Source organism: Alligator sinensis, unplaced genomic scaffold, assembly GCF_000455745.1.
Source record: "Alligator sinensis unplaced genomic scaffold, ASM45574v1 scaffold98_1, whole genome shotgun sequence".
NCBI classification, from domain to species: domain Eukaryota; kingdom Metazoa; phylum Chordata; order Crocodylia; family Alligatoridae; genus Alligator; species Alligator sinensis.
Genome location: NW_005842058.1, coordinates 2,538,787 through 2,549,020, shown reverse-complemented (window position 1 = coordinate 2,549,020; position 10,234 = coordinate 2,538,787). Strand labels below are relative to the sequence as shown.

At 53.9% G+C, this 10,234-nt stretch overlaps 1 protein-coding gene across 1 annotated transcript in view; it reads right to left on the bottom strand.

The window, feature by feature from the left end:
* IKBKB (inhibitor of nuclear factor kappa B kinase subunit beta) overlaps window positions 1-9,532 on the bottom strand; it is a 23,568-nt gene extending 14,036 nt beyond the window's left edge. The window contains exons 1-2 of the mRNA XM_006023065.3: window positions 9,481-9,532; window positions 678-730 (exon numbers count right to left, since the gene is read on the bottom strand). Of these exons, the coding sequence (XP_006023127.2) occupies window positions 678-730; window positions 9,481-9,532 (105 nt within the window). The remainder of the gene's footprint in view (window positions 1-677; window positions 731-9,480) is intronic.
* Between the last annotated feature and the right edge of the window lie 702 nt (window positions 9,533-10,234).

Below are 10,234 nucleotides of genomic sequence, written 5' to 3'. Positions count from 1 at the left end.
GGGGGCGGCCGCGGTGCGCGGGGTCGGGTCCGCTCCGCGCGCCGCTTCCGCACTGTGCCTGGCTCTGACGTCACGGCGGGGCCCGGCCACGCAGGCGCCGTAGCGCGGAGGAGGAAAGAGCGCTCGGCTCTCGAGCGCCCCCTGCCGGCCGGAGGTCGCGCTGCGCCCACGTGTCCTGCAGGGAGCGGCGCTGGCCCGGGGGGAGCAGCTGCGGGCAGGACAGGGCAGGGGCGGTGGGTTGACGACAGCGCAGGCCCTGCTGCACCCAGGGACCCCGGAGCCACACAGCCCACTGGGTGGGGTGCCATGCAGGGTGGGGTTCCAAGGCAAGATGCGGTGGCATGCAGGATGCAGCGCGGCACAGGGTGTGGTGCCAGCTCGCCCCAGGAGCCCGCTGGCCCCAGACAGCTAGTGACGTGAGCTGCCCGCGGCGCAGCAGGAGCCGGACAGGGCAGGCCACGGGTAGCGTTATGCTCCTGCAGGCCTGCCCTGCCCGGGCATTCTTCCAACCCCCGGGGCTACAGCACAGGGCCTGGGTCTCGCTGGCGCTCAGAGGGCGGCAGGTCCTGCCTGGCAGCCACCCAGCACCTGCTCCTGGACTTTGTCTACCCCCGCTTCCCCCTCCCGCCATCCATCCCTGCCACTTCTCACTGAACCTAGCCCTGGAGACTCGTCACCTGGCAGCCATCCGGGGCCTCATTCCACAGGGGTGACCTCGGAGGCCTGGGAGCTGCAGCCCTGAGTCACAGTTTCTTTTCCTCCGTCTAGTCCCGTCACTTGTTTGTCTTGTTCACACCCTGCAGCAAGAAAAAGGGGAAGTGGAGAGTGGAGGCACTTAGAGCTTCTCAAATGAGCTTTCACAGGGACAAAGAGCCCTCCTCACTTGGGCCACCAGCAGAGGCTAAGCTCCCGCTCCTGTGAAGGTCAGTGCCCCTCCGCTCCCGCTCCTGTGAAGGCCAGTGCCCCTCCACTGTCCTCTGGCCAGGTGAGCTCCACCTGAAGCCAGGCAGGTAGCTAGGGCCAGGGTCTGCCGCACCTGCATAGCACCTCAGTCATGCCACCTGAGGAATTCCCCCTTGATGAGCAAATGGGATGTGATGTGTCTATTCATTTGAGGACCCAGAGGAATGCAAAAGGGGGTGGCTGATTATGAAATTAGGGAAGGTTCAGGTATAGTAATGGGTAGCATAGGCAATGCTGACTTACATCACTGGGTTACTGGAAGGATTAGCTATTGTTAAACATTTCCAAAAGAAGTTTCTACTACTACCAACTATTGGTCTGGAGGAGGGTCCAGCATGGATGGCACCAGCTGCCAATTACTGGGGTCATATTGGTAACATCTCCAGGCACGACTGCCAAGAAAGCAGCATCCCTGCGGTGGTAGGATCCGTACCTTGGAGCACAGGGTAGCCTCAGGTTCAAGGAGGCTGGTCAACAAGGGGAAGTGGCTGCTGTACTCGCATGGGAGCTCAGGGACTAATGACATCCACAGATGCCGGCGCCCACCAGCTGAGCATCTTCAGTGCTCTGGGACAAAGGATGCTCACGAGCGCTCCAAGTACACCAGTACACCAAGCAGGGCAGGCCCCTCTTGACCCATTTCTTCTATGGTCAGAGATTATACACAGGAGATGACCTGCCATAGGATGTGAAATCAAGGGCTAAGAAGGGTCAGGTGGAAAAGGAATGTCAGAGAGGATTCAGGGTTCACTTTGAGAAAGGAAAGAGCCACATTTCATGTTGGACAGAGAGGGATACTGCTGGAAGGTGGTAGCAAGAAGAGGCCTGAAGCGCTTCTGTGAGAAGTTGCTTCTTTTCTCAGAGGAGATAGGGCCAGCGAGGGGTTTGAGAGGAGGGTGGAGAGCAAGTGGTGACTGGTGCAAACTGCAGAGTGCATGGAAATTATACTCCTCAGTCTGCCCAAGGGAAAGGAAATCAGGAGGGAGGGAGATCCAGGAGGCTTATAGCTAGCAGCCTATAAAGAGGCAGGGCCCCTGCTTATAGCCAGTGAAGAAAACAGGACCTTTGCTCAGTGGAGGAGTTCAGTTTCTCCCCATCACAGGAAAGAGTGAATCCAGCTAGCATCACTGCTTTTCCAGGTGCCAACAAGTGCCAGGCACCTGGTTGGCAGCACGTAGGAGGAACTGTAACTGCAACTGAACAAGGTATGGGAGAAAAGAGTACTTCCCTGGGGGTGAGAGTCACAGAGGATCATTTTTGGAGGGAGGGTCCCATCTATGTGCTAAGCGAACATGTCATGTACAGTGGCACTTCCTCTGACGTCCGTTGGGCTGTAAACTCCAGAAGGAGCACAATGTTTGCTTATACTTGTTAACAAACAGTGATCTGGCATGATCTCCATCCAAAGCATCTTTTAATTGCAACCTGATATCATCCTCCCCACCCAGAAACACAAAGGGCTCCACTGTAACAGAGACAGCCTCCAGGCCTGGCACAGGAGATGTGGGGCACCTGTGCACACTGACTGGGTGCCCAGGACCCCATGGGATCATTACTTCTCCTTTGCTCCAGAGTCAAACTGCCAGTTCCCACAGCAAGAGCAATCTAGCTCTCTGCACGGACGCATGACACAAGGGGTCTCTTTACGCACATGGAGCTGGGCAGCAGGCCCCACTGGCCAAGGAGATGCATTCCACACGGAGCAACAGGGAAACGTGCAAATATGCGGAGACACAGGTGCAGAGGGAGGTATAGAGGGAGTTTATCAGAAAAGCGATATGTAGGCAAGCTAGACAAGCAAAAAAACAAAGATTACTGCTGCAGAGAAACACTGGAGCCAAACCTTCCCCGAGATGCAGGCACAAAACCTGCATCTGCTTTCTGCCAGGGCTCCTCGCAGGACATGGCTTGTCAGAACACGTAACACAATACCAACCACAGGCACTGTCTTCCTACCCAGAACAGACCCTCAGCTAGGCCCCTAGCACCGCACGGGTACACCCTGCGCTCAGCTTGGGATGCAATGTTTGGAATACGCCCTCACCATTTTCCTTGCAGCCTTCAGGAAAATGCCAAGCAACCCAGGCCAGCTCCACTCTCTTGAAGCATGAAAAGGTCAGCTCTAAATGGGCAGCGACTGCTCGGAAACGAGCCGCCCAAAACTGCAACAACCGTAACTCATTGCCAGCTGGTCCTCACAGGTCATAGTGAACCTCAAAAGCCGGTCTCTGTGTCACACAATGGAGGTCACTGGCTGGTCCCTGCCCATCACTGTAGGGTACTGCTAAGACAAAGAGGTTCACTGAAGCTGCTTTTGCCCTACCCCATGCAAGGCAGCAATGGCACTTCCGTTTCTGTGATGTTGTAATCCTGCCCTTGGCTCTGTGGGGCAGCTCTGCTGTTCAGGGGCTGCCTCAGTTATTCCTACTTCAAAATCCTGCTTTGTCTAATTATTAAATGTACTCTCTCACAAGGGACTGAACAGCCGAGCTTGCCTAGACTAGTCTCTCCATGGTGGCTGCTGTCAACATGCCAGAGTTCCCCTGTGACCAGTACTGCAGGGACGTGGATAAATGACAGAGATGGTCACACATTTACAGTAAGGCTCTGAACCTCTTGGATAGGGGGGGACAGAAATTTAATGAGTAAGTAATTACAAAGAAGGAAAAGAGGAATTAGCCAAAGCACCAGACCCAGACAACGTGCATTTACGCCACGGATGCCCTTCCCCTCATCCACTCATTGTCTCGTTCCCACGGTGGTTCAGAAAAGCTCCCTGTGCTCGACTCCCCACGCGCAGAGACTCCCTGTTCCCTCAGCCCCAGGGAACGGCCTGTGCTGGGCAGCAGGTAGCTAAAGGGCAAGAGAGAGTACAATAAATAACTGATGAGCTGCATCACCGAAAGAAGGATTCAGCTAAGTGCGCAGTGAAAACCAGCTGCACAAACGTGACACAACGGGCATGGAGAGAAACCAGCTGCCACCTGCCCCGCCCCCCGCTGCGGTCCAGCAAAGGATTCAGCTCCTGGTCGGCTGGGATTCCCCTGCATGGCCCTCCCCAGATCCTGGATTAACCATTGGAAGTTAATCGCTCTTGTTTCTAAAATCCAGATCCCAACCAAACAAGTCAGAACATGTCTGTGTACAAAGACAAAACTGCTCCCTGCATCTGTGTCCTGTAGACAGAGAAGATTAAACATTCCACATCGCTTCAGGGAACCAACCGCTCCAGGGGTATTCAGGCCAGACAGGAGCTCAGCTGGGGCAGGAACTGGCAAGCCAATGGGAAAGGAAAGCTGCTGCCCCCTGCCCTGCCCCAGCACATCACAGAACAATTGTGTGAAGCTCCCACTAATCCCAAATCAGAGATCATGGAGTGGGGGCAAGAAAGGGAGGGTAAACAAAGGGACAGGAATTCAGAGCCGGCACAGCCTAGATGGAGTATCCAGGAAGTGTCCCAGGCTGCAGCCTGGCAACACTGTAATGCTGTTCCCAGGGGAGAGGGATGTGTTAATGATTCAAAGCCTCCCCGCTACCCCGAGAACTATTTACTGAGCAGTGCAAGCTTGACCAGGCTGAGGTCTGCTAGAGAGACTGCAAAGAGGACTTCCAACAGCACACAGGCAACATTAAACTTTGCGTTTTGGTATTTTGGGGCGTGGAATGGCATGGCTCATTGCTTCATCAGCTACCAAGGCAGTATCTTTTATTGGACCAACAACAGGCAGTTAAAGATATGACTTCCCCTGACATTTCCAGGCTCTCACATCCTGGCTGCCCCAGCCCTAACTCCATATGAGAACAGCATTTATGGCTGCTCCTGTTACTCATTTACAACACAACTGGCTTCCTCCTCTGGATCGGGGGAGCCAAGGCTGTCAGTAATTAATCATGGGAGCCAGGTAGCTCCAAGCAACAGCGCTCAACACAGGGTGAATCCTTTTCCAGGAATCTGAGGAATGCCTCTAATTAGCTGAGCGAGGATGGGCTTGACTCCACTGGGCAGGACTGATTGAGGCAAGCCAGAGAACTGTCTCAGCCCAGCAGTAAAGTGGCAGCATTCAGGGACTGATCGTAGTGGAAGAAGACAGTCAGTTCAGTACCCTACTGCTAGACACAAGCCTGCCGGGGTCTGGACTGCCCTGAGGCGATGCAACCCAGAAGTGCCTGCCATCTCCCCCCGGCCTGAGGCTACCTGGTTCACATGCCAGCATCAGGAGGTGCACATGCTGCCTGGCCAAAGGCACGAGGTACTCACACCTGCGTGATGTGCTCCTGGCTCAGCCCATCAGCAGAAACCTGCTGGTATATGACACCTGCTCCACGCTGCTGGCATCCAGCAAGCTGATGCCATGCACCCAGAGTCCTGTAGTCTCAACTTGGGGAGAGGAGAGAGCAGATCCTAGGTTGGGGCTCTGTGCACCTCTGCACACACTTGCCACATCAGTGCTTCAATAGAAAGGGTGCTGTGAGACAGCAGCCATTGTCAACCTCATCTTGCCATGCCAGCCTCCTTGCTCCAGTGAGCAGAAAGGGCCCCAGCCAGGCAAGCACCACTTCTCCGGGTCTGACTTGCCTTCTTCTATACCCACGCTAGCGGAGATTGCAGGCCAACCTGCAGCCAAGATCCCCAACGTGTAAGATGTTCTATGGGTCCGAGGCAGTCCTGGGGTGCTGCTCTTTGGCTGAGGCTCTGCGTGAGCCTCACACGCTGCACACAAGCACCCAACGTGTTTCCAGCAAGGCTGTTTTCAAAAACACACTATTGTTTCTCTAAGGAACACTTTCTGAAGGAGCCTTTTCCTGTCATGGAAACACGTGCTTGCTGTGCCCTGCTGCAATGGCGCCAGCCCCGGCATCTGTGCTGCCTCTGCGTGACCCTCCCCGATCCCCCAGGAAGTTCTCAAGCATGTTAGAGCCAGATGCTGAGCCCCAGCTATCCCTGCAATAGCCCAGCAGGCCCCTGGGATTCATCCCATCCAAGCCAGTTAGTTCCTCTTGTAGCAGACCTGACAGTGATGCTATGAGAAAGGCATGCAGCCTGCCAACCCCGAGAGTGCACACTAGGCAGCACTATCACCCCCACAAAGCACAAAAAGCCAGGGGGGCCCAAGGCTTCCTGGGGCACTGAAGGGAATAGCTCTCAGCCCTCCAAGGAGAAGGAGGAAGCCAAACAAATGCCACTCCAGAAACACAAGGAAACACTGCCTGCCAAAATCCAGGGCATGGGACCCATCTGAACTGAGCAGCACAGGGCGGCATGTGGTGGCTGCTCCTTCTCCAACCTCTTTTCAAGCAGTGGTATCTCCTGGAGGGCTGGAGAGTCTGCGTTTCGGAGTCTGACCCACAATCATCACAGCTATGACAACACCACAGGCCAGGCAAACTCCTTGGCTTCCGCAGGAATTGTATCACGCAGCAAAAGGGAGCATATCCTTGCCACAGCCTCTCAAAACTTGACAGCCTAACTCCTAATGTCTATCCAGATCACATAAAGCACTAAGCGTTACTTTGGTACTGGGACCTGGAAGCAATAGGCAGCCACTGCCCAGGAACAGGACCAGGTAGTGCTGTGTCCCAGTGTTAAGGGGGTTTCTCTGGCCTTGGCTGCAGAGGCGGGAGCCAGCCTGGCAGGCTGTGTTGCTGCAGCATAGAAGACGAGAGGAGCACTGTGAGCGTGGCCCCGAGGGCTGAAGCAGAGCTCCTCAGGCACAGACCTACACAGGCGAGTGGACCGATGGAGGCAGCCACATGCAATATGCTGCTTGTGTGGGGAGGGAAGCAGGACCTGCTCTTGATAAATAAACCAGTTAGTCACCAATTCTCCTCATTGCAGAAGCCCCATGCAGAGCAATGCGCACCGGCCGCTCACTCCAGCCCACGCACTAGGATCAAGTGCATCCCTTGCAACACAGGACACACAGGTCCACATCCGGTGCCTGGTTCCTGCTGCTCAGTCACCCCCTCAAACACTCCTGGCTCAGGGGCTTGCTTGGGGCAGCAGAAACAGAAAGGTTTGGCCTCACCATAGCCCCTGAGCAGATCCCCTCTTCGGGATGCTGCAAGCCTATGATACATCTGCTGCAGTAATGAGTGGGCATTTCCCTTTCCAGAGTCCAGCTGAGAACAACTGCATCCCTTCACCCTGGCTGCGGGTGGGCTAAGTGACTCTGTGATGCTTGGACCAAAAGCCACAGAGGCCTGTGCGGTATCAGAATGGGATTGATTATAGATAAGATACCCCAGGCAGAGGCGTGCTGACGTCCAAGCTGGAGGCCCCTGCTTCCTGTACTGATTCTATGCAGGATGTTGCTGGAGCAGTTCCTGACCGCCAAGCTAAACATGCAATGTGACCTTTAAACTGAACCCAGTGCAAGAGTCCGCAGGGGGCATTAGAACCAGCCAACAAAAAGCCTCCTTCAAAGAGGCCCTTGACAACATCGTTCAGACCCTAAGGATCTGAACTGGAGATCAGCCAGAAAGGAAGGAAACAGGCAGAAATCCCATTCCCAACCTGCTGTAGAAAACAAGGATCTCTGCAAAGCAGCCCAGGACTGGGGCTGTTGTTGCCTTGTTGCTGTGGAAGGCAGGATGGCACAAGCAGCCTCCCTCAGTGGCGGGCCAGTCTATGAGGAGGGAGAGCATCCCTCATCCTGGGTACAGAACAGGAACATGGGGAGCCCAGTGCCCCTGGCTCCCCCACACCTGAAGATTAGTCAGGCCAAAGATGTGTCAGCTCTGGCATTTTCAAGAAGGCACAGAGCTAGAAGATAAGCAGGGATTGCATCTTTTGGTGAGGCCATGAAGAGAAACTTTGCTATGCCCTCTACCCATCCTATGGGTAAACCCAGGGCATCTGTCTGGGGCTGCCCACCTGCTATGTCTCAGCTCATAAAACTGACAGCAAGTCTCTGATACTCTCCAACATGGCGTAACAGCGCTCTGCTCATTTACATCCAGGTTCCCCAGAATGCCCACAGCCACGAATGAGCTGTGGTGGAACAGCTGAGCCCTGCAGAGGCCAGCATGGCTCCCATGGACACACGCACCCCAAGACTCACAGTTGCCGCTTTGCACCTGCTACGTGCACTCCTGCAAGGAGGGCAGGATGCATCTCCCAATTCCCTCCCTGGGGAACATTCCCAGCACTGCACCAAACCCACCTCCTTCCCTGCAAAAACCCCTCTGCAAGTAGCATCCAACTGCACAGATAACCAGCCTCGACGCAGCCCAAGAGCAGGGGGTATTAAGGCAGGAGGGGGTGGCCAGGGCAGTCCTGTACATTGTATCTCATTTGGCTGTCACAAGGCAAGCCAAGGCCATGGCAGCCAGGTCTCAGCTTGGGGTAAACCCAGGCTGCCCCAGCAACCTCAGGAGCAGCTGGGCAGCTGCTCCACCCCTGCTCTGCAAGCACAGTCTTTCTAGGCAAAGCCAGCCAGTAGGGAGAGACTGCAGGCTACCAGGGAGATGGCTCACTGCCATTAGTAAGCAGAAGTCCAGCAACTTTACAGGGCTGTGAATGCTTGTGTTCACCGGGACCTAAAGTTCTCAGGCTAAAACTCCAATCCAGGACAAGGCATTTCGTTATCTGCCTTAATAACCTAAGTGAGGGGGAAGTATATGTACCCACGCACCAGCATATACCTCAGAAAGCCAGCAAAATCAAAGGAACCTCGCCACACTTTGGAAACTTCTCCCCACCGTGGCCTGCAGATTTGTGCCACAAGAAATAATACCTGAACCTTTGCAGCAGCCCAGGTCTCCAACCTCTTGCCCTACTGATATGGCTATGCACAGTCCCTAGAAACAAATGCACGCAATTCATCAGTTCCTGGACCAAACAGTAGCCTTAAACAAAAGCAACCCTTCTCTTCTCCCTTCTGTAAATCATGCACATGTAGCCAAATGTGAACCTGATACTTGAGACAAAGCTGACACATCTTCCTGAAGAAGCTCTGCAGCGTAATCATAGAAGTGTGCCTCTGAACAGCAAGAGCAAAGGGTGCTGGAAGGACAAAGTGTCTGATGCACACCAGCCGGTGAGAAAGCAGTTTGGATAGGCACTTTCTAAGCCGTACCACAATGTCCTCCCCACGTTTCTGCCACTGATTCTGCCAATTCTTGAAGGTATTAAACTGCACGTGGTACCAAAACTGCTGATATGGTGGTTTACCTCTGCCTGTCTGACATCGAATTCCCACTGTGGCCCGCTAAAAGGTTCCAGTGCCCCTAACTGGTTATTTCCATATTTTCCAATTTTTTTTTCAGCTTTACTTGAAGGGACTCTTCTTTGCCTTTGGTATGTGCTGCTGTCACTGCAGAATTCATTGCAAGGCTTTTCTGCCTAACTACTGGCTTATAGGAACTGTCTGCACTCCAGCATCCCTTAGAGGTTATTTTGGTTTTTAATCCCAGAGTAGAGACTGGCCAGCAGCAGCAGAAGCCCTTATTCCCAAATAAGCATCTCTTTCTGTCTCTCTCTGTCGGTGTTTTGTCACCTTTTCATCAAACTATTACAGACAGGGTTGCTCTCCTTGGCAGCAATGCACTGCTGCTCGCCCAGCGTCATCGCTGCCCATAGAACTGATAACCAAGCCCTGCACGACTTGCTCAGACTCACACAAAGGCTACAGCAAAGCCCGTGAGCAGAGCACATCCTCCCTCATGGAAATGATGAAGTCCCTGGGCGTTTGCCACCTCTTCCTTTTGCCTATGATGCCTGTCTGAGATCACAGCAGTGACTTCCTATTGTTTCCTAAAAAACTAAAGCCTTTCCATGCTGCTTCCTGGCTGTTACATCACTGTAATTCCAGCACAGAGGATGAGATCAGAATCTAATGCCAACTGGAACAACGCAGTCACTGTCAACACAGACCGATTTCTGTAGCAATTGTGTCATAACAGGAACACTGCATGCAGTACTGATGCCACTGCATCCAGTACCAAGGCTGCCACCTTGTGCTCCAGCTGCCAGGCTCATGATGGACATCAGTTCCTCCAGAGCTATGTATCCAATCGGTCTCCTGTCTTCTCAAGCTTCTTAATTCCTGCTCTCCCCACACCTCCATCTCTGAGCACCAGTGATTCCCCCAAGACCTTCCCCAGTCCCCCTTTCCCCAACAGACTGCCTGGCACCTGGGACTAAGAAGCAGAGGGACACAAAACACCAGGATGTAAAGGTAAGAAGTGATATCTCCTGAGGGCAGAGAGAAGGCAAAACATCACTTTGTAAAGGACAGGTAAAGATCCTAATAGTTGCAAAGGCAGGTGG